We start from the raw sequence: 25,365 nt of genomic DNA on the forward strand, positions 1-25,365 counted from the left end.
CACACACACACACACACACACACACACACACACACACACCTCTCTACAGCCAGACTGTGGTCACTCAGCCTGTACTTGGTCAGGGTCTTTCTCATTTTATGCTCTTTCACACAGCTCAGGTATTCTGCTGGTGTATAGTCTCTTTTCAGGTGTAAATAGAGTTCCATCTTCTTTTGTGATTTAGTAGCATCTTTCCAATAGGTAATGTAATTTTGTTTTTGTAATTTAATAATTTGGTTGGGCCAGATAGTGCAGTGCTGGTCTGGCTGTAGTTTCAGCATGAGCTGTGAGAGTGCGCTCCGGTGCCGGTTCTGCTCCTGACACCGCAGGGCCTCAGCCTGGTATGAGCTCGGGTCACTGCGCTTCAGGTGCTGGTAGAACTTCACAGCTCTTTTTTGGATAGTGATCAGCAGGGGGTATTGTCCTAATTCAGCTCTGCACGAGTTGTTTGGTGTCGCTCTGTTTACTTTTAGGATGCTTTTACAAATTTGGGTATGCAGAGTTTCGATTTCCTCTTTTTCCCATTTTGAGAAATCTTGGGTTTTCAGAGGTCCCCATATCTCGCTGCCATACAGAGCAATGGGTTCAATTATTGCTTTTAGGATTTTTAGCCAGGTTTGAATTGGAATTTCATGCCGAATAGTGTTTTTAATCATGTAGAAGACTCTCATTGCTTTTGCTTTCAGTTCATTCACAGCCAGATTAAAGTTCCCTGTTGAACTCAGCTTTAGTCCCAGATATGTGTATTCGTGGGTGTGTTGGAGGACTTGGTTTCCTGCTTTGAAGACATATTTATTTTCCCTACACCTGGATCTATTTTGAAAAATCATTATTTTTGTTTTAGCTAAGTTAATTTTGAGAGCCCACGTTAGACTGAATGTCTCTACGACGTCGAGGAGCTGTTGTAGTCCCTCTTTTGTTTCTGACAGAATGACTAGATCATCTGCAAAGAGGAGACATCTGACCTCTGAGTCCGTCAGGGCTGGGCCGGGGGCAGTGGAGTTATTTAATGCTTTGGCTAATTCATTTATATAGATGTTAAATAGAGTGGGGCTCAATGGGCAACCTTGTCTGACTCCTTGATTTTGGGGGAAAAATTCTGTTCGACTATTCCCTATTTTTACAGCACATGTGTTGTTTTTATACATGGTGTTTATCAGATCAAATGTTTTCCCTCCAATCCCATTTTCCAGTAGTTTTAGGAAGAGTCCTTCGTGCCAGATCGAGTCGAAAGCCTTCTCAAAGTCAATAAAGCAAGCGAAGACTTTAGATTTATTCTGGTAAACATGTTTATCAATGATGGTGTGGAGGGTGTAGATGTGGTCAGATGTTCTGTGTTTGGGCAGAAAACCAATCTGACTTTTGTCCAGAATTTTGTGTGTTTTAAGAAAGTTCTGCAGTCTTACATTAATAATGGAACAGAATATTTTCCCCAGGTTGCTATTGACACATATGCCTCTGTAATTGTTTGGCTCATATTTGTCTCCTTGTTTAAAGATCGGTGTAATCAGGCCTTGGTTCCAGGAGTCGGGGAAATATCCTACACTCAAAACAATATTGAATAATTTGATTATTGCAGTTTTGAATTTGTCGTTGGTGTATTTGATCATTTCGTTTAATGTTCCATCAATGCCACATGCCTTGTTGGGTTTTAAAGCATGTAGTCTCTCTGTAAGCTCATCTACAGTGATTGGGAAATCTAGGGGGTTCTGGTTGTCTTTAATTTTTTCTTTCAGGATTTCTCTCTCTGTCTCTCGCTGTCTCTCTCTGTCTCTCGCTGTCTCTCTCTGTCTCTCTCTGTCTCTCTCTGTCTCTCGCTGTATCTCTGTGTCTCTCTGTGTCTCTCGCTGTCTCTCGCTGTCTCTCTGTGTCTCTCGCTGTCTCTCGCTGTCTCTCTGTGTCTCTCTCTGTCTCTCTGTGTCTCTCGCTGTCTCTCGCTGTCTCTCTGTGTCTCTCTCTGTCTCTCGCTGTCTCTCGCTGTCTCTCTCTGTCTCTCGCTGTCTCTCTGTGTCTCTCTCTGTCTCTCGCTGTCTCTCTGTGTCTCTTTCTGTCTCTCGCTGTCTCTCTGTGTCTCTCTCTGTCTCTCTGTGTCTCTCGCTGTCTCTCGCTGTCTCTCTCTGTCTCTCGCTGTCTCTCAAATTCAAATTCAATGAGCTTTATTGGCATGACTTGTACAGTATTGCCAAAGCATTGGCCATTACATAAATGGACATTACATACACAAATAATCAATAAATTCAATAAATCAATCAGTAAACAAATGTATGAATATATTTATATAAACAAGAAAAAAAAAAAAAAAAAAACACCTTTGTACATTAGTACCAACATTCAGACGAGATAAGGATGATTCTGACTTTGGTTTTGTCCACTGGCTGACTCTCGTAGTTTGTGGCAGGCTGTCACATATTTTGCTGCTGTTGTGATTGAGCTGGAGTCCTCACCCAAAATATGATTTAATTCGCTGTCTCTCTCTGTCTCTCGCTGTCTCTCTGTGTCTCTCTCTGTCTCTCGCTGTCTCTCTGTGTCTCTCTCTGTCTCTCGCTGTCTCTCGCTGTCTCTCTCTGTCTCTCTCTGTCTCTCGCTGTCTCTCTCTGTCTCTCGCTGTCTCTCTGTGTCTCTCTCTGTCTCTCGCTGTCTCTCTCTGTCTCTCGCTGTCTCTCGCTGTCTCTCGCTGTCTCTCTGTGTCTCTCTCTGTCTCTCGCTGTCTCTCGCTGTCTCTCTCTGTCTCTCGCTGTCTCTCTCTGTCTCTCGCTGTCTCTCTCTGTCTCTCTCTGTCTCTCGCTGTCTCTCGCTGTCTCTCGCTGTCTCTCTCTGTCTCTCGCTGTCTCTCTCTGTCTCTCTCTGTCGTCTCTCGCTGTCTCTCTCTGTCTCTCGCTGTCTCTCTCTGTCTCTCTCTGTCGTCTCTCGCTGTCTCTCTCTGTCTCTCGCTGTCTCTCTCTGTCTCTCTCTGTCTCTCTCTGTCTCTCTCTGTCTCTCGCTGTCTCTCGCTGTCTCTCTCTGTCTCTCTCTGTCGTCTCTCGCTGTCTCTCTCTGTCTCTCTCTGTCTCTCGCTGTCTCTCGCTGTCTCTCTCTGTCTCTCGCTGTCTCTCTCTGTCTCTCTCTGTCTCTCTCTGTCTCTCGCTGTAAGCTGAAAAAATTAAAGCTTCTCTAGCGAGAAAACGGATCTGCGTTGTGGACCCGCCTATAGTTGCACATTACTAATGCGCTCTTTAAATAACAAAAAAATATTGCGAAAATATTTCATTCCTCAAAATAGCAACGCTCCAACAATGCGCCTGAACACACACACTCCTCGTTCTCAGACCAGCAGCCCATGGGCGCACAGATGGGTGCAAATGCATTTCTATTCAAACAACGTGGTGCAGGACGTGAAAATGAAAACTGCATCAGGCTGAAACTAACAAAACACACTCGCGTCGCGCCTGGCGTTGCGTTGAGTGTGTGATAGGACCTGTGTCTGTTATTTAAATGAATGTTGATAGCATGGATCAGATCATTTGGAAGAAAGGGAAGCAAAGGGAAGCGGATGGAAAGAAAGAAACACAAAGCGAAAGAGGAAGGCGGGCGCTGGGTTATTTTTAATCTGTGAAATGACAGAAGGGCGAGAGGCAACCCATCATCATCATCATCGTCATCGTCGTCGTCGTCTCCTCCCACTCACTCACTCACACACACACTCAACACACACACACACACGCACACTCACACACTCACACACTCACTCACACACACATTTGCGCGCTCACTCACTCACACATTTGCTCACTCGTTCACTCACCCACCCATCCATCCATCCACACACTTTATTCAGCAAGGATCAAAAGTGACACTAAAGACACATAAAATGTTATAAAATAATAAATTTCAAATAAATGTCCTTTTGAACTTCCTATTCATCAAAAATAAAATGTATTAGTTTGCACAAAAATATGAACTGTTTTCAACACTGATAATAATCAGAAATGCTGCAGTTATTACAGTTTTTCTCGATTGCTTAAACACATTTCTTGAAACTACGCCTCGTATTCTCAAAACTATAAACACAAATCCACAACGTCTCACCCAGTTCCCAAAACATCATATTTTCAGGTCGAAATGAAGCTCTACACTCAAAACCATTCACTCTTGCTGAAAAAAAAAACTTTGCCCTCAGACATCACACACACGCCCTCACAAACACACACACTACAACATAGTCTAACACACTGGTGCAATAAATTCAAAACAACATTTCCAAAACTGGTAAGTTATGTTGCCTCTAACATGCCTGTTCCCCGCTGGCACGCATCAACTGAAATATCTGACAGGCTTCTTCCAGTTCATCGTCTCTGTGTAGAAAAATACTGTAAAAAGTACTGACTACTGTAACTATAACACATACTTGTTATTGCATTTGATGCATTTCTTTTTATTCCAGTAGTATAGGGCAACAGCTACAGTACATGTATGTGTTGTAGGGCTGTCACTTTGTGAAAAAATCGATTTTCCATGTCTAAAGACATTTCCATTTTAAACGGCAAATATGGTCAAATCCACGGACAACTAACAGGCATTAGGACGAACGTAAAGAGGGAGCTTGAGACGCGCAAGTCAGCAATATTCCTGATGATTTATTGGCGTTCAATATTCCTGATGATTTATTGGCGTTCAATATTCCTGATGATTTATTGGTGTTCAATATTCCTGATGATTTATTGCAACATTCTCGAAAAACAATAAGCAGAGTGGACTGCCATAACCTCAATGACAAACATCACTGCAGTCTTCAACATGGCTGTGTTTACCATTAGAAATGTCAAACAAATTTCACCTACGTAGGCGATTGTAGCCCGAATCTGTATCTGTATGCATGAGACTGTCTGAATACCGGCAGAATTCACATGTTTGTAGTATAAAGAGACACATTATGCAGAAGTATAATCTGCTGTTATGTGTGTGTGTCAGAGCCTGCAGTCGCTGTGTGACGCGTGTTAAAATCGATTCCCTATTTTCGTTTTCGAGTTTGGCTGAACTCATAGCCCAGACTCCCTCATAGTCAAACCATGGACAAAGACATGGGCAACTAGAGCGGCACTGCTTGTCTCTTTGGCCTTGCCCTTCACCTTCCTCTTCTTCCTTCTCCTCCTCCTCCAGTGTCCGCAACCTCTTCCTTCATGTATTTCTGGATCCATTGTTCCAAAACCCAGTGAACTGACTCTTTTATCTGTCTATTGAAGGATCTGATTGGTGTGTGATCAATTTTGACTCTTAGTGTTTCCACTTGGGTAATTGTGTGCTAACTGAGCTAAGCTGTGCTAACTTAATATTGAATGCTAGTTCTTTATACATGACAACATGGTGTAGGCAATGAGAAATGAAGGGATTTGTGTGTAGAGTTTTGCAGTGACAGTTCAACAAATCTGACTCGTGTGTCAAAACAGGGGAGTAGTGTTTAAAGTTTAGGGAAATGGGTGTGCTTTGTGATAAATGGCGTTATGGTTTTGAAATTTTAGTTCAAAAGCCTGGTTATAGTGTTTAAGCAATCGAGAAAAACTGTAACACGGTTCATGAATCTGAATCTGTCAGTTTTCTTTGGCTTTCATAAAGACACGAGACTAAACACTCACCTCAGCAAACTAAGTTATCAATAAATCTGTCAATGTCTCGAGCTTCAGTGTCTTGAAGTCCATCATCACTTCATCACTCAGTCTCACAGAAACGCTTTACGGTTCCACTCAGCCGTGACACTCAGATCCTCCTGTCGTGTCCGAGCACAGACTGATGGACAGATCTGAATCCCGTTCAAAAGGAAAGAGCGGAGGAGTATAGTACCTTCTTCTGCCGGCCACTTTGGCTTCTAAATTTTTAAGTTACCGGCCATTCAGAACTTTGTAACGACTACGAGAATAATCAAACATAATTGAAGCTTTTAGGTGATTTTGTTCATACATAATCATTTTTCATTTTTTTTTCCATTTATTTCGGTTTGGTCATATACAGATCATTCAAACAAATCATTCGAAACATAAAACACAATAGATGACCAGGTGCAGGCAGAAGCTAAAGCTTATTGTGCCTGCCCTTAACTTTAGAATCATAAATGCAGCACATTAATGACAACATCTGTTCATAAAATTAACACATTAGTGGACCATTGTCCACACCAGAAACAAGCCTATTTAATGAATTTTCATTCTGTTGAATATTTATCCATTGTTATTCTCTTGAAAATATTTTTAAACTGAAAAAGAGACGTGGCTTGTTTTAACTCATTACAGCAACTATTCCATAATTTAACTCCTTTATTTGATAAACAGTGTTCTCTTAATGTAGAATGTATTTGTGGTTGATTAAATATACATAGTCATCTGAGATTATTAATCCCACAAAGAGTCTTCACATTCCAAACTCAAATCAGCAACCCAGAGCCATAAAATCAGGCTCCAGCCAGTCTCCGCCAACCAACGAAAACCCCCAACTAAAGACTTTTATTGGTTAACTTTAAGGAAGAACGTTGTCAACGTTTGTTAATTTTGCAAGACAGATCTGTTCAGAAATGGTACTGCTCAGGGCCCTACCAAGAGGTCACCTGACCCCTGCGACTAACAGACCCCGTCTTTCTTAAAGACCAAGGTCCCATGAGCAATGAACAAAACAGACCCCATCTTTCTTAAGGACCTCTGAATGACCTCAGGGTGTAAAATCTTTTCAAACCACAGAACTGAGATTTTACCTATAACTATACATAAAATCATTCAAGAACAATTTTCATGGACTTATAATCAAACATCATGCAACTACATAATCCTATGTTGTTCTACCACTTATATGCATTTTTTTTATAAGCTTAGATCCCATGTAAGTCATTTAATGGTTATAACTGTTAGATGTTTGAATGAAAGTGTGTGGTGTCTCATATCAGTATGATCGTATGCTCGTGATTCAAAAGATGGCTTGAATTAAATCTGTGTAAAATGTTTCGTATTCTGATAATTAGAAATCATGCCTAAACTGTTGTATCTGGTCTCCAATTAAAGCTAGAGAACCGACACCCCCAGGGAAGACATGATTTACGACTTTGAAAACAAAGCAGCAGTCAGAACTCCCATTTGTAGGAGTTTTTGTTTTAAAACAAACCCTTTAAAAACCCAGCGCAGAGCGTTAGTTAGGTTGGGCAGAAAAAGATGAAGGGAGCAGAACAAAAATGCAGCGGGAGATGAAGATCTAAACCAGACTAGCAACCATGTAGACCGCAGAGACAAAGAACCCAAATTAAGATCAGAAGAACGGGTTCAACAGCTTTATTCAAGCCATCTTACTACTCTCGTCTCAATTTTCTTTATTTTCTAAGTTTTCCTTTATTTTCCGTTGTGAGTCTCGGTTCTAAGTTAAGTTTTGCGGCAAAGTTTCGGTCCACGTTTCTTCTGCAAAGCCAGCTTCAAACAAAGACTTCCATCAACCCGCCAGTACACCACGTGATTGGCCGCCTCAGACCAGGCACAAGGAGACCAGCCAACGAACGAACTCGGGAAACCCCTTTTACGCCGAAAGGGAATCCCAAGAGAAAAAAGGAACGCAAACAAGCAAGTACTGCCTCCAGACTCGTAAACTGAACTGGTGTATTTGATACAAATTTTGTAACCCACCTAAGAAACGAAGGGTGAAATTAATTATTGATGGTTCGTTCAGGTTATGTCTTATAAGTGCATAGAATCTTGAGATTTCATCATCTCACTCTCAAACTCATTCTTTCCAAACTCTTTCTCACTCTTTCTTTCTTTCTTTCGGCAACTTGTAGGAATGTGTGTGTATGCTTGTGCATGTGTTTGTGTTAGATATTAGTTTTATGTGTTAGTAGCCTATATAATCAATAAAGTATTGTTTGTATTTGAAAAGAGATGTATTACTTGTGTTATGTGCTTACGAATTTATTGTCTTGAACTTCGATCTAAGTTACCTATGCTTTTACCCTTGATTTATTTAATTTACTGTTAGCTGGGGATTACTCTTTCTTGGCCAGGAAGATATTATATTTCCTAGAGTTAATAATTGTTTATGTTTTCTGTTCATTGGATGAACTGATAAAATTATCATACTATTGATTCTGCTACAGTAAATTCTGAAAATAATCAAATTATTAATTATTGATCATAATCCGTTATGAATAATAATTAATTATACTTATATGGGCGTATAAACGCTACAACTTCTACTAGCCAAAAAAAAAAAATACGGGAAAAAAGAAATGAACCAGATTAACTACGTCACAGCTTATATACATATATATATATTATAAAATTTGGATTTCATACATTCATTTCTTATTCAAACAAAATCCTGTCATCCAGCATCTTTCATCCTCATCACCAAAAATGTGTTTTAGGTGGACAGATCAATATAGAACAAAGAACATCAAAGAAAAAATTTGGATGTTAGAAAATACCATTGGGCCTCATTCACCAATATCTTCCTAAGAGTTTTCTTAACTTCGTACTTAATAAACTTCCTAAGAAAAGTCTACGTCGGATTCATGACATGTTCTTAAACAACAGAATTGTTCGCACATGTGTTCTTAGGATTGATGAATCCCACGTCTTCGTAATTGAAAGTGCGTGCCAGTTGTTCCTAATTAGCATAAGAAAACGCCCCGCAAATTCCCATATAAGGACATGACACTTCAGGGCCGTGTGCAAGAAAAGATGGAGGATGTCCAAAAGACGCACAGACGGCGGTGGTCCACCGATCACCAAACCAAAAAAGAACTTCAGTAATTCTGAAACAGAAATTCTATTGCAACAGGTGAATGCCAAACGAGGCATAATATTTGATTTAATCAGCTTAATTGCTGATGTAAATTCCAGTGTTAGTGTTTCTTTGCATAGCTTTTTTCCAACAAATGATCAGAAATACATTGCAGTCAAATACTATCATTGTAAACGACTGTAGAATTAAATAAAATGCAACTTGCTTTTTAATCTTCGCTATTGCTTCAATGCTTCAGTCTTACACTAACTTCCCCAGGAAACTGATTAAAAATAATAAGTAACACGACAAATTGTCTCGTGATTTGACAGCATTATTCGCCACAGTTGATTTTTTTGGTGTTAATTTCAAACCCTGTTTCTAGATATATGCATTACAGTGATTTTACCATGGTAAAGAGCTGTGGTTTGTAACACTATGAAGTAAAGTACCTAAAACCCCAATAATCGTGATGTAAAATCAATGCAATGCACGTCTTTCATGGCTCTCTTCTTTGATTATTTAAAAATTAACACGCTAAAAATCAGGTGAATTTTCACACAGAATCCTGTTTTGTCTTTCTTTACTTTCTTTAATGACCTGCCAATCTTTAGAGAATAGATGAAGTTGTTTATCCAGCGACAGCATGAACAATCCGCTCTGATTGTTTTAAGTGACCATTAAAATCCCCATCCCAACAACAGCGCCTCTCGTCTCCACAGAGCAATCAAAGCCACGAGTCCCACAGCCGAAAGTCGATGAAATCACGGAGAGAGTCAGACACACTCCAGCACATCTGATGAGGAACTTTACTCAAGCTGATCGATGTGCTTACAGCAAAACACAGCAGGAAAGTGTTCACAACCAGACTGTAGATGGGCATTATGGGGCATCATCCACAAAAACACTTTCATTGCTTTTTAAATTAAAGTACATATATATATATATATATATATATATATATATATATATATATATATATATATATATATATATATATATAAAATTTCATTAAGCAAAAGTATTTATATATATTTTTTTTTATATTAAAAATAATATGTCTATATATATATATTTATATATCTTATATATATATATATATATATATATATATATATATATATATATATATAGCAGTGAAAGCATATTTTATTTTATTATTTATATATATATATATATATATGTATGTATGTATGTATGTATGTATGTATGTATGTGTGTGTATATATATATATATGTGTGTATATACACTCACCTAAAGGATTATTAGGAACACCTGTTCAATTTCTCATTAATGCAATTATCTAATCAACCAATCACATGGCAGTTGCTTCAATGCATTTAGGGGTGTGGTCCTGGTCAAGACAATCTCCTGAACTCCAAACTGAATGTCAGAATGGGAAAGAAAGGTGATTTAAGCAATTTTGAGCGTGGCATGGTTGTTGGTGCCAGACGGGCCGGTCTGAGGATTTCACAATCTGCTCAGTTACTGGGATTTTCACGCACAACCATTTCTAGGGTTTACAAAGAATGGTGTGAAAAGGGAAAAACATCCAGTATGCGGCAGTCCTGTGGGCGAAAATGCCTTGTTGATGCTAGAGGTCAGAGGAGAATGGGCCGACTGATTCAAGCTGATAGAAGAGCAACTTTGACTGAAATAACCACTCGTTACAACCGAGGTATGCAGCAAAGCATTTGTGAAGCCACAACACGCACAACCTTGAGGCGCATGGGCTACAACAGCAGAAGACCCCACCGGGTACCACTCATCTCCACTACAAATAGGAAAAAGAGGCTACAATTTGCACAAGCTCACCAAAATTGGACAGTTGAAGACTGGAAAAATGTTGCCTGGTCTGATGAGTCTCGATTTCTGTTGAGACATTCAGATGGTAGAGTCAGAATTTGGCGTAAACAGAATGAGAACATGGATCCATCATGCCTTGTTACCACTGTGCAGGCTGGTGGTGGTGGTGTAATGGTGTGGGGGATGTTTTCTTGGCACAGTTTAGGCCCCTTAGTGCCAATTGGGCATCATTTAAATGCCACGGCCTACCTGAGCATTGTTTCTGACCATGTCCATCCCTTTATGACCACCATGTACCCATCCTCTGATGGCTACTTCCAGCAGGATAATGCACCATGTCACAAAGCTCGAATCATTTCAAATTGGTTTCTTGAACATGACAATGAGTTCACTGTACTAAAATGGCCGCCACAGTCACCAGATCTCAACCCAATAGAGCATCTTTGGGATGTGGTGGAACGGGGGCTTCGTGCCCTGGATGTGCATCCCACAAATCTCCATCAACTGCAAGATGCTATCCTATCAATATGGGCCAACATTTCTAAAGAATGCTTTCAGCACCTTGTTGAATCAATGCCACGTAGAATTAAGGCAGTTCTGAAGGCGAAAGGGGGTCAAACACAGTATTAGTATGGTGTTCCTAATAATCCTTTAGGTGAGTGTATATATATATATATATATAACTCCGCTAAGAGTTATTTTTTCGAGGCCGACCAACACAATATTTTATATATATATATATATATATATATATATATATACATACATACATACATACATACATATATACAGTATATATAAAAAGAAATATATAGATTATATATAAATATATACAAATATAAATATGTAAAAAAATATATAATATACAAGTATAACAAATAAATGAAAAATACAATAAAAATAAAATATACATGAATTGCTTAAACATTAAACATATGTATGTATGTATGTATGTATGTATATAAAGAATTAAATTAATAAAAAAATACAAATAAAATATACGTTCATTGTCTGTAAAATAGTCAAGCAAATTTTCCAAGCAAAACTTGAGGTCATCCATTTAACGCATGCAGAAATTGATTTCAGTATTGGTCCTGTACCTGTGTTTTGAATCGCTGGATCACCGCTGGCAGAACGGTGTCCTCTTGTCCGGGCTCGGGTGTTTTAATGATGAAGTCCACATCATGACCAAATTCCTTTCCCCTGCAGATTACACACACACACACACGTCACCATAATGACATTACACACTGAATGTATGTTCACTCTTCAACAAACTAAGATGCACATTCTGTCAGCAGGAGAGGATTTGACGGAGATCGTATGATGAGATACACAATAATCGTGTGAGTAACCGTACAGGGACATACGGCTCATTTAATGGCTTTGCCTTTTTCTATTACTCAAATAAGCCATTTGGCCCTGCGTCATTAAACTCCAGAGCGTCTCGAGTGCCGGAGCTGTCAGGCCGCTTTATGAGTTTCACTGCTGTGTGGAGAGATTATGAAAATGAGTCTCCAAAACTCAAAGGCCTCGTAGGCAGCAAAATCAGGTGGGAGGACGAGATATTCCAGGATATTTCAGGTAAAAATATATAACAGAGTTCAGTTTTAAAAAATATATGTAATGGCTTTTCAGTTCATTTTAAAGTGTAAAAAAATCATTCAAAAATCAAAAATAGAAAGAATTGAAAAGGTAAATGAATTAAACTATCGTTTTGACCAGCGTAAATTAATGAATAATTATTAATGAGAATTACAACGTGACTAAGTCTATTATATACATGTTCATGGACAATTCTTCAATCCACAAAAAAATAAAATAATAATAATAATATTATAATAAAATAAATACATACGTTAATTAAAATACATGAATTAAAATGAATGAATGAACGAACAAACAAACAAACAAATGAACGAATCAACAAATGAATGAACAAATTAACAAACGAATCAACAAATTGCTTCAAATCTTTCATCATCCAGTCAATCCTGATGGGTAAAAACTAGACTTGTCCTTATTATTATTATTTTTTAATCTTGTGGGGTTTTAATGTTCACTTGTTTACATTATAATATTACAAAAATATGATACTGGAATTTTAGTGTGGAGGACCGAATTTAATCAAATCATTTTATTTTACACAGTTAAGCACAGTAAGAGAATACATAGCATTTATAAACTCAAACACTGACGACTCCGAATGCTGTATTTCTGAAATGCACCCTTGGTCTCCCTTATACAGTATATAATAAGGCATATTACACGACACATTTGCTTCGTGAATAGATCAGGTGGTGCCACATTCGAGGACCATCTGAAGCCCTAAAAGCTAAACACAGTGAATGTTCACTTGAGCCAACACAAATGAGTCTGAGCACCAGAAAAGCGTGTGAATGTGGATTTTTTCTGGGTTTAATGGCAGGCAGTGAGAAACACGAGCGTAGGCATAAGAGGCTCTCAAAACTCTGAACATGCATTTCTCTTTTCTTCTGCTCGCAAACGCAGGATTAAAGTCTGCCGAGTAAACACAACTTCATATAACCTAACGCACGCCACGCAGCTTTTAAACGCTGCTATTCATTCAAAACCAAAAGCAAAAGAACAGCAATGTTCGGCACAACTTTTTAAGAATTTATGCAGCTTGCGAATTATTTAGTGCGGGCGTCGTTTAGAAATGAGGTTTTTACTGCCGGATCCAATATTAGGTCGAGAGAAAACCGCTTGTTTTTCAAGGGTAGTCACAGATTTATGGCATGACATATAATACACAACACCTCTGCTCCAAAACCTAGTGAGCGGCCTTGCTGTCTACATAGGCAACATCATAAATGTCCAGTCAAGTCACATTTATTTCTGTAACGCTTTATACAATACAGATTGTTTTAAAGCAGTTGCACAGTGATAAACAGAAAAATAATAATGCAAACTTTAATGTTTTCAGCTTGAAAAAGACATTATAGTGTCATTTTTCAGTTGATTCAGTTTCGATGTGCAAAGTTCATTAATCATGAAATTTAATTCAGATTTAAGCAGCTCGGCAGAAGATAATAATGTCATTATTCCACTCAATTCAAGTTTTATTCTCATCCGATAGTGTCAGTCAAATCAATAACATTTCTGAATATTGCACAGGGGACTCGACAACTGATTTTAAAAGCATTTGATGTTTGCATGTTGCAGAGTTACTGTAATTAGCACAGAAAACACACATAAACAGACTATTTTCATGCTCATAAATAAGTGTTATTAAAGCATGCTTTATTGCTAGTGAATAAACACAAATGATTGCATGATTCAGAAATGTGTCGCAACGCAATTCATAATGCAAAGCAAACATTGCATTGCTGGAAAATTAAGAAATTAAAGAAATTTATACTTTTATTCAGCAAGCACGCATTAAACTGATGGCAAGTGGCAGTAAAGACATTTATAATGTTACAAAAGATTCTATTTCAAAATAAAAACTGTTCTTTTGAGCTTTCTATTCATTAAAGAATCCTGAAAAATAAAATGCATCACAGTTTCCACAAAAATATGACTTTTCAACACTGATAATAATCATAAATGTTTCTTGAGCATCAAATCATCATATTAGAGTGATTTCTGAAGGATCAAGTGACACTGAAGACTGGAGTAATGATGCTGAAAATTCAGCTTTGATCACAGGAATAAATTACACTTTACTATATATTCACATAGAAAACTGATGATTTACATTGCAATAATATTCCAAAATTGTTACTGTATTTTGATCAAATAAATGCAGCGTTGGTGAGCAGAAGAGACTCTTTCACAAACATTAAACACACTGGTCTCGAACAGCAGGATTAATGACACAGGAATTTGAAGGAAACTATCTGTTCAGAGATGGACTCCTGGAGGCTTGTTAATGGAGTGTGTTCATGTACGTGCGTTTGGTTTATTGATGTCACAGGATCTGGCTCCAGTCTTCCAGACAGAAATGAAAGAGTCGAGGGGAACCGGATCACAGAGCCAGTGTGTCACTCGCTTTTGATCCAGACTTCAGGCCTCAGAAGCAGCAGCTAAACCACCACACACACACACACACACACACACAGCTGCGCTCCTCCTGCTTTGATGGAGATCCGTCAGACGCTGAGCCAAGCATCTCACGGTTAAGTTGACATATAAAGGAGAACAGAATGAATGGTGGATCCGCCAGAAGCAGCGTTTGATCCTTCAAGTCCTCTGGGAAGTTCATTTAACACTTATATATTCAGCAATATTATTCATTTGAATGCACTGACACTATTGGATGAAAACTGAACTGAGCTGGATGATGACATCACTGTTTTCTCCATGAATTGAACTCATTTAATAATCGATGAACTTCACACAGTTATTGAACCGAACTGAATCAACGCTGAACTGATTTCAGCTGAATAATAAATGTTTGCTATTGTCTTTTTAGAGCTTCTTTACAGCAGAACTGAGTTCTGTGCATCACTGAATCATTATTTTACTGTTTATAAGCGGCTTTGAAACAATCTGTATTGTAAAAATAGAAATAAAGAAATAAAGCTATAGAAATAAAGCTGACTTGACTTGAAAAATGTTAATTATGATTATGACAACAATTTTGGTAGAAATAAATTGTTTGTTAAGTGATTTTATTTTTCTTACTCTTTTTTTATCATGTTTGTCGGAAGTTACGTCGCACCCAGTGTTATTCTAGTATTATTTATATACTAATATAATGTATTTTTTTATATTTTGAATTAGCTTTTAATTTTACTATTTTTAGGTTTCATTTTAATTTAGTATATGTTTTGGTGATTTTGTCATTTTTATTAGTTTTAATGTGTGTGTGTGTGTGTGTGTGTGTGAGAGAGAGAGAGAGAGTGTGTGTGTGTGTGTGTGTGTGTGTGTGTGTGAGTGAGTGTGAGTGTGTGAGAGTGTGTGTGTGTGTGTGTGTGTGTGTGTGTGTGTGTGTGTGTGTGTGTGTGTGTGTGTGTGTGTGTGTGTGTGTGTGTGTGTGTGTGTGTGTGTATGTATGTATGCAGAGGCGGACAGAGTACACAGCTTCGTTACTTGAGTAAAAGTACAGATACCCCTTGCTAAATTTTACTCAAGTACAAGTAAAAGTACTACAGTCAGATGTCTACTTAAGTAAAAGTACTAAAGTACTTGTTTTTAAAAGTACTTGAGTATCAAGAGTACAAGAGTACATTTTCTAAATATTGCATTACTACTGCCACAGTGCTTACATTGGTAAACACAGCAAACACTTGAAGCGAAAACTATCATTAACTTGTTCAGAAAATTGAAATAGTCTGGTGAGGTGGGCCACGGGTTTTTTTCCCAGGATGGTAGGGGAAGACTCATGAATATTCATTAGGGAAGTCATCCCTGATTGGTCTGATGGCCTACCCCTAAACCTACCCGTCACTGGGGTTAAGACCAATCAGGGATGACTTCCCTAATGAATATTCATAAGTCTTCCCCTACCATCCTGGGAAAAAAAATACTCCCGGGATGGACCTGCTGCGTCCTCATCCATTGTTTCGTCCGTGGTTTTGTCTCTTATCTAAATCTGACCATGGAGTTGACTTTGGCGGAAAGCTGAAGGTGATTGCTGATAGGCTGTCCCAATCAGTGGCGCCTGCACAATACAATCACATTTGAGAGGGAAACAACAAATTGAGGGTTTCCGAGATGTTTCTTTTTTCCTTTTTTTAAATTTTTTTATTTTTTATTTAGAAGAAGTAACGGGTACTCACAGTTATGGATAGAAATGTAGTGGAGTAAAGAGTACAATATTTGCATCTCAAATGTACTTAAATAAAGTAATGAGTACTCCCCAAAAATTATACTCGAGTAAAGTACAGATCGCTCAAAATTGTACTTAAGTACTGTACTCAAGTAAATGTACTCCATTACTGTCCGGCTCTGTATGTATGTATGTATATATATTTATTTGTTTTATTTTTATTTTATTTTATTTTTTTCATTTTTAGTCATTTTAATACTTCAACTTCAACTTATTTCAAATAGTTGCCAAGGCAACATTTCTAATTTTTGTTTAGGTTTAAGAATTTAAGTTTAAGCTTTAAGTTATTTTTATTATTATTTCAACTTTTTTTCAGTTATTAAAATGAGTTTTAATAGTTTTAATAAGAACAAATAAGTTAATATTATTTAAAAAATAATAACGTCTATAAGTTGGACCATGTCAAAATTGCATTGTTGATAGAAAATACAACACAGATAAAGTGTCTAAGTTACATTTTACAATTACATTCAGAAATAATGTAAAATAAAAATACCGGTAAATAAAACATTTACAAACATTATAAACACCATAAACATGTATTTTAGTTCCTCTCACTCCACAACAAATCCTTCAAATGCTACGCAGAACAGAACAGGAATGAAAAACATTAGTATAAAACACACATTTTAGTGGCATTTATTATAAACACCAAGCCTAAACAAACTGATGTCATTTAACCAGCTAAATGAGTATTTTCTGTCCAGGTTTATCACTACTCCTCATCACATATGAACAAACTAAACTGTAACATCAACATTCACAATTGCCTTCATGATCAATACCAAATGAGCCTCCACTAATACAGTCATTACAGCAGCGCTCGTCTTGTAAATACAATCATCCCGACACATCTTGAAGTCTGTCGCGCGATAGCTAATGGCAAAAGAGTGAATCCGAGTGAAAAGGAAGGTCTCGCGGGGTCCTTTTAGAGGAGCTTATTGAGTGGGCGAGCAATGTGACACTGTTCATTAAGAACTCAACAAGCCTTGCTAATGTGCTAAAGTTCAGCGCTGGCGTGTGGGAGTTCCGGCTCTAGCACTCATTCTAGACTGAAAAACATGCATATATAAACCTGCTGCCAAACACACAATATTAGCTTTAACAGGCATATTAGTCCAATGAAGCACACTGAGAAGTGCATAAGGTCAGATTATATTGGAGTCATTTTGATGGATAAATGTGTATGTGTGCATGTGTTTTGCATTTAAAGATGACCTATTATGCCCTTTTCAGTCTTGATGTTGTTTTGGGCTCTACTAGAACATGTTTTCATGCATTATTTTCCTCATATTCTCCACTGTTGCGGCTCCTCTCTGCTCAGTCTGTCAGTAACGCTCTGTTTACTTCCTGTCTCTATGAAGCCCCTCCTTCTGAAAAGCACACTGTGCTCTGATTGGTCGGCTGGAGCAGTGTGTTGTGATTGGTCGAGCACTTCGAGTGTGTTTGGGAAATGTCTGTTTACTTCCTGTCTCTATGAAGCCCCTCCTTCTGAAAAGCACACTGTGCTCTGATTGGTCGGCTGGAGCAGTGTGTTGTGATTGGTCGAGCGCTTCGAGTGTGTTTGGGAAATGTCCCGCCCCTTTCCATAACCGCCAGTTTAACACACTACTAACTAACTCAACCAGGCCACGCCCCTTTATTCTGCGCATTAATTATTATAATGAGGAATATTGTGACGTGTTCCCGGAAGAAACTCAAGACTACAATGGAGGCGTTTCAGGAGTTCAGAAACACTAGGCGCATTTCCATTACATTTGCGCAAAACTTTTGCGATTTTTTCTAAATGTCGACAAAAAACTATTGCGAAATGACGGCGTTTCCATTAACCGATGTTATGCGACTAAAACTTAATTTTTTCCACTCGCGATAAGTAAAATCATTCCAAAAACCACAGCAATGGACGTTTGTAGGATTACATATATCCCAGCCGCTGCACTGGCCATTATTATTAATCAAAGGAGACGTATGTGTGTTATCCAATCATTAATGGTGAGGAACGACCCTTATTATAATTGTGAGCGGCTCATATGAGGAGTTTCTGGGTGTTTCTCCCTCATTTCTGCTTCGAGGTCTTGATTGTGGCATTTCTTTGAGGTTTAGAATCCAGTATTCCTGTAATTCTTTCGTCTTTTATGAGTTTAATAAAGAGCTCTGTCTCGTATTCTGTCCAAACACACCGCGTCGTCTACGTCAGGTGACCTGTAAACGCGCAAAAACTGTTTCCATTGCAGTTTTGCGAAATATTTATTTTTCGAATTGCCTGAAAAAACCCCTCATGCGAGCGTAAAAACTTTTTTGCGATAAATGGTTGTTTTTGCGAAATGTAAGTGTTTCCATTGGGCGTATTTTCAATTTGCGCAATTTGAATAGTAATGGAAACGCGGCTACTGACACTGATATAGAGAATAACTTTGGAAACCTTTTTCATGCTCAAACAGCAACATTACACACTAAAGAGAGATGAACATAATATGTCCTCTTTAAAGGGGTTGTTAAGCACAAAAAAATATATATATTTTGTCATTATTTACTCACTCTCGTCATTCAAACCTGCATGAAATGTTTAGCAGGATGTTTATGCAGCTGAGGACGGATCTATGCTTTTAAGGAAATTGTATAATATGTGAAGTTATGCACTAATGCACACTAAGTCTCTGAAAACGTGCAAACCTATAAGTCTGAGCTGGAGCCGCACACCCATAAAGACCTCCTGGAAAATCATTTTTGGCTTACGAGATATTACATGACAGCTATTTATTTGATGTCACACTGAAATCCCCCGCTTTAGGAGACAGTATTCTGCTTCTCAGACATCACACATCTGTAGAAGAGCTTAAGAGCTGAAATGCTAAATTAAACTCTTCTGACTTCAGTCATTTCACAGGGATGAGAGAGAGAAGAGAGGAAGATGCTGTCAAACACATACACCAATAAACTGATTCATCAATTCATTTATTAGTGTTTGCACTGGGAAAAAAAATGCTTTTCTTACTTAGTATTTTTGTCTTGTTTCCAGTCCAAATATCAACAAATTCTTAAATCAAGATGCATTTACTAAAGTATTAGTAAATGATTAGTATTGTTAATGGGGTAAGAAAAATTATCTTAATTCAAACAGAAACATTTTTCTCACCCCATTGGCAAATAATTTTGCTTTTTTTAAGCAAAAACTCGCTTAATTTTTATTTCCCCAGAAAACAAGACATAATATCTCATGTTATTTTTACTCAACTAGTAAATGCATCTTGATTTAAGAATTGTTAGATAAGCTTTTAGGTAAGAAAAGCCTTTTTGCAGTGTGCCAAGTCAAATATCACTATTAGTAAAACAATACTAATAGTATAATCATTAGACTCTTTTCATTTGACACAGTAAGAACCAACTTAAATACCCTAATAACTACCTAACCATGATCTAGCAAGCAACCGCACAGCAAAACCATAATAATCTCCTATAATGGCAGTAATGACTTAGCAAAAACAAACACTCCTCACAATTTCTTCCCAAATTTTAGATTTTAGTAACAATTCAATTTCAAACCAGTATTGCGATATCATATATGGTCATATTTCACAGCACATACTATTAATTTGGAGTGAGGAGTCTGTGGAAGGACAGTAAAGTCATTTCTCTGGGGTAATTGATCAGCGAGTGAAGCGTCACACCTCAGTTATTCGCTTCTCTTCTCATTTCTAATGAGCTGTGCTGTATCTTTCTCTAGCCGAGAGTGAAACCGCCACGTTGAGACTCTTCCGTCTGCGTTTGGTTTCGCTGCGCTGGCACAATCCTAACAGCAGAAACTATCCGCAGAAATTCCCTTCACCTCCAATCAGCTCGAACAGACGCCGGCTGATTCAAACAGGCTCAAACGCTCACGAGTCAAAGGACGTTTGTACATTCGGCCAATAATGATGACATCAGCTCGGGCTCGTTAATCTCAGGCTCATCTCAGCAAAGATCAAATGTCAAAACAATCGATTAATGGCCTTTTCAAAAGCATTTGAAAGATTCACAAAACATAAGCTGGACGTTTTTCTCATCCAAAGTTTATTTAATAGGCATTACTTTAATATAGTGTTTCTTTAGTTGAATGTACAGTAGAAGTGCACAAACCCGCCTCCACTCACTCACTGCCTCATTTAATTTACTCTGGATGAACATTGCTGGTGTTACAGGGCTTGAATTTCGGCGTGGGTTTGCGCATATTGCGCATAATTTTACTTATTACCGCAGATTTTGTGCTCACACCCAAAGAGCGCACACATAAAGCACTAAATTGAGATTGTTTTCACTGCTTATTGTGTCAAATACACACAAAATAAAATCAAAATGCCGTACTTGGAGAGTATTCACGTAAATGAGCGCGTGAGTACAACGGCCAATCAGAGGTGTTTATGATTCCACTCAACAGCGCTCAAAGCCTCACATTTTTTAAATTTCAGTATCGACTTGGTACCGAAGTCAGTACTTTTTGACAACTCTAATACCTGCTGCCAAATTATGAGATAACATTAAAAAAATATCTGTGTGGCCATTTTTCCCTATGGCATTGTTGTCAAAATTGTGGCCAGTGAAAATGCTGAGTGGCTTGTAACTTTGGAAAACCACTAGCCAGAGTGTTAATGTCAAGCCCTGCGCATAATGCATAGTGGATAGGAAACGATTTAGACTTTGTAAATATGCTTTCCATTGGGGTGAATGAAGTCTGGTTGCGCGTTATTATCACATAGTCTGCTCTGGCCCAGATACACGATAGCACAGAGCAGATCATATGCATAATTTGAATTATACACACAATGCTGTATTTAAAAGAAACGGCTGGACAGATTCTGCATTAGAAACAGCACTGAATAGCAGAAGATAACAGCACTGCCATGCACAAACATAACTTCACACTTTTCAAAACTACACACCCTCAGCATGATTATGATCACTGTTTTGCTTTAGTAACAGTTTCATATTAAATCTAAAAGGGGAATCTATTGGAAAACGTGGTTTTGTCGAGCTCAATGGCTCTGGCCGAGCTGCTGTGATTTAAGCGGAACGCTATTGGCCATTTTAAAAAAGGGGAGGAGCTTTCTTCCTATTTCAGTGTAAGGGTGCTTTCACATCTGTAGTTCGGTTCATTTGGTCCGGACCAAGGGCAAAAAATTATACTTTGTAGCGTTTTGGTTCCTTTTCACACCACACTGATCGCTCTGGTCCGGATCAGTTTATGAGTTGATAAAACGAACCAAAATGCCGTCAACATCCACATCACTCGTTGGCCAGATGTGTCTTGAACGCACTTCCATAACTGCACTTCGATTGGTCAGAATTACCGTGCAGGAAAATTCCAACAGAACTCCCGGAAGTAAACAAAGAGGTGGAAAATCCGTCAGACAACACGCCGCTGTTTACTTTGGAGAGACGACTGCGTGGGCTGAATATATCCCTGGTCATATTTTATTATATAGTTTGTCTACACCACTTTATCCAAACAATAATATTTGAGAATGAAGCGAGGATGCGACTCGAAAATAATGTTAATAATTTATATCAGGCTCTGCACCTCCTCACAACTCCAAGTTTGTCCGTGAGCTGCCATGCTTAAAGTGCAAACTGTCCATAGACAGTAAAAGAAATGGACACAGCGACCCCATTGGATTCAACGGAGAAAAGTGAAGTCAATTAGAAGCTCTTCTTCCTGATGGCTGAGCGACTGCACAGACTCAAACTGAGCTTGATGACGTAGATCTGACGTGAGCAACCCGTCTGTCTTCTAGTAGCTGTGCCGAGAGAAATCTGAATCATTCCCTTCCGAAACTTGCAGAGACGGAGAGCGTGAGTAGGAGCTGTCCATGAGCTAGGAGCAACTTTTGCTAAGTATTCTGATTATATTGTCATTTTGCCTCCACGTCCCCCCGATTGCACGCAAGCTTCTCCTCCTGTCCATACGGTAATCTCTCTACTGTGCGACAGAGAGTCGCGTGGTTATGACGCAATCGTTAGCCTATTTTTACAAAAACTGCTTCTACGGGGCCATAGTGTAAGATACAAGGTAATGGAGCCTTTTATATATTTTCTGGTTCTTTAGAAATAAATAATGGACAAATGGAGTCTTTAAATGCCTCAGATGTGAAGTTATTCGCTGTCAAAGTGACGCATTAATGAATGGGAGTCAATGGAATGCTAACAGCAGGCGATGGTCTGCGTCTGCTAATCAATGGCGGCACCCGGGGAAGCTTCAGTTTTTTCTGAACATTACTGACACCCTTGAAACTTTCAACAAACATTTCTCCTCATCCCATAATCACAGCGCAGCTGACTACGGCAACTGGTTTAGTCCAAAAATGCGCAGTTCTTGGTTCTGTTCGGGGTCCGATCATGTTCTCACCACAAACGAACCGCTCCAGAGTTCGTTTGAAAGCGTATCGAGATCACCTCTTCGAGGAGGTCTCGGTACGCTTGTTTGGTCCGCTTTTGGTGCACACCCGAGTGCGACTGCCGCATTCACACCTGCCCAAACGAACCACACCAATGGGGAAAACGAACTCTAGTGCGATTCAACCGAACTAAATGAGGCAGGTGTGAAAGCACCATAAATCTAAAACGGGAATCTATTAGAAAACGTGGCTTTGTCGAGCTCAATGGCTCTGGCCGAGCTGCTGTGACATAAGCGGAACGCTATTGGCTATTTTAAAAAAGGGGAGGAGCTTTCTTCCTATTTCAGTGTATAACGCTGCGCGTTTCAAGGCACTTGAGAGGGACTTTAATGAATGATTCATGCCGCTTCACCCGGAGTTGAACAAACACTGCATCATCTCACCGTTCTCGTAGGCCTTCTACATTTGTGCTCGCCGTGAGGAGACTGAGAAGTCTGTCACAGTGTCTATAACCTGATCCTCTGTAGATGTTAAAGCGGAAACTATTCCTGCGGCAAATCCAGACATCACTAAAACTGTCACGGCCAACGTGTGGCGCTTGCCGGAGTTCAAATAGCAGATTTCAACAGAGCTTAGCCTCGACAGAGCTGCAGATTTGCATTTTGAGCCGTAAAGTTTTAGAAGACTGTTTGGAGGTAAACATGATGTTTTCTCCCTGTCGTAATCCCGTTACACCGATGCTCAGTCACATTAGTCATCCTGAGATATAGGGAAATGTCATGAGAGGAAAACTCATAAAGCACCCGTGACTAATAGCTCTATAGTCAAAACCTTCGCTGAATTCAACACACTCACTCAATTACACCCTCTGTCAATGTCAAATGTCACTTTCTGATGAATGCTGTGGCTAAAGTGCAATTTTAGAGTAGGATTGTGATGGCTTTATCGAGCAACACAATCTGAGCATTTAATTCTTTATATACAGTCAAAGCAAAATGTATTCAGACGCCTTCAACATTTCTCATATTTTCACAGTTTATTCACTATAGTTTAGAAAATGGTAATAAAATGACAAGAACTCAGTTGATATTTCACTGGTTTTGTCCGTCCTTCTGTTAGACTATCTCACAAATGAATTAAGTTGAATATCTGTCAGCTGTTAAATTTAACTACACAATTAGATAATACCAGTTTAGCTCAACCAATTACCAAGCAATGCTTCATTTTGTTCAGTCTGTGTGTAAAAAGGTTGCATTAGCAATTAAAAAAACACACTTCAGCAAAACATGATCAGGTCAAAGTGTCTGAATAATTTTTGCTCCCAAATTTTTATAAATTTTACTGGTAGTCACTGTATGAAGAATATTTGGGTATAATATGTTACAGTTTACTTTATTTTGCTATCCTCATTTACATAAATTAACTATAATGTCCTGCACACACTTGTAAAAAAATGTACAAGTCTGAATAATGTCTGAATGATTTTTGGTTTGACTGTATACTTATTTTTTGCAGACAAACATCACTTTTGACCACCACTGTATAATGAATAATAAATGCATACACATAAATGGCGATACAGCATGATAAGGTTCATAGACAGAGAGCCAGACTCCATCATTGTAAGTCTGAGCAATTTTTGGGGATATTTCATTGTCAGCTCGAAGTCTATTCAGTGAGATAGAGATAAAACACCCAAAGTCAGAACAGGCCAGAGATGAGTTTGCTCTAGGAGGATTCAGATATTTTCCCCTTAGTTTTGAAAGAAGCCTGAGGCAAGATTGTACACTAGCACTATATGTTGGCTCTGTGAAGCTCACATAATAAATCAAACACACATTTCAATTTGAGTTTGTGCCTGACTCTACCGTGAAGCCGATAAAACATCACCAGCTAAGAGATTAAAGACATCTAACTTCATCAACGCTGTGTCAGTGAATGAATGTGTCAGTGTCGTCACCAAAAGTCACGCGATTCACCGTCTCCTGTTCCTCGAGTTACTATAAAACACAGTCACATCTTCAAAAAGGCTTTTGTTTTCATTTGCGCAGCATCTGTCATCTGTGTAGGAGACGTGCGGTTGTGACATCTGTTCCACCCGTCCTGAGCTAATAATATCTCTCATCCGCCAAGAGCACATCAGCAAGATTTATAAAGCAAATAAGATAGAATAAGCCAGCCTGAAATAAACCACTACTGACAAGATACACCAGTTTACTGGCAAGGTGCGCAGTGATAGCGCTGTTTTCACTTTAACTCACTTATCTGAGTGTCAGGACCATGTTATCGCTGAACAACGGCATAATATCACAACAAAACAGACATAAAAGCAGCTGGAATTCATGCACTGATCTTATTCATCAGACTTTCAGTACATTATTACTTTCCAAAAATATCAATCTTTAAAGTACTGTCATAATCAGACGCATGGCCTGCGGAAACAAATGCACCAAGGCAAGTTTATTTATATAGCACATTTCATACACAATGGTAATTCAAAGTGCTTTACATAGAAGATGCATTATTTCGGATTTACACCAGAAATAATGCACCTTTCCTTATTAAGCACAAAAAAACATGTTGAGGTCGAGTCTGTGGAGGTTTTAAAGCAGTCTTCCCATGATTCCCATCACCAACGGCGAGTCTGATGGACTAACAGCGGCCAGAAC

The 25,365-nt window shown here is 38.6% G+C and overlaps 1 protein-coding gene across 2 annotated transcripts in view; it reads right to left on the reverse strand.

The window, feature by feature from the left end:
* dntt (deoxynucleotidyltransferase, terminal) overlaps positions 1 to 25,365 on the reverse strand; it is a 144,554-nt gene that overhangs the window by 74,502 nt on the left and 44,687 nt on the right. For both annotated transcript variants that reach the window (XM_084092277.1, XM_084092278.1), the window contains exon 10: positions 11,632 to 11,734. In XM_084092277.1, the coding sequence (XP_083948403.1) occupies positions 11,632 to 11,734 (103 nt within the window). The remainder of the gene's footprint in view (positions 1 to 11,631; positions 11,735 to 25,365) is intronic.

This window comes from Abramis brama (genome assembly GCF_963993115.1).
Source record: "Abramis brama genome assembly, chromosome: 19".
In the NCBI taxonomy this organism is placed as follows: domain Eukaryota; kingdom Metazoa; phylum Chordata; class Actinopteri; order Cypriniformes; family Leuciscidae; genus Abramis; species Abramis brama.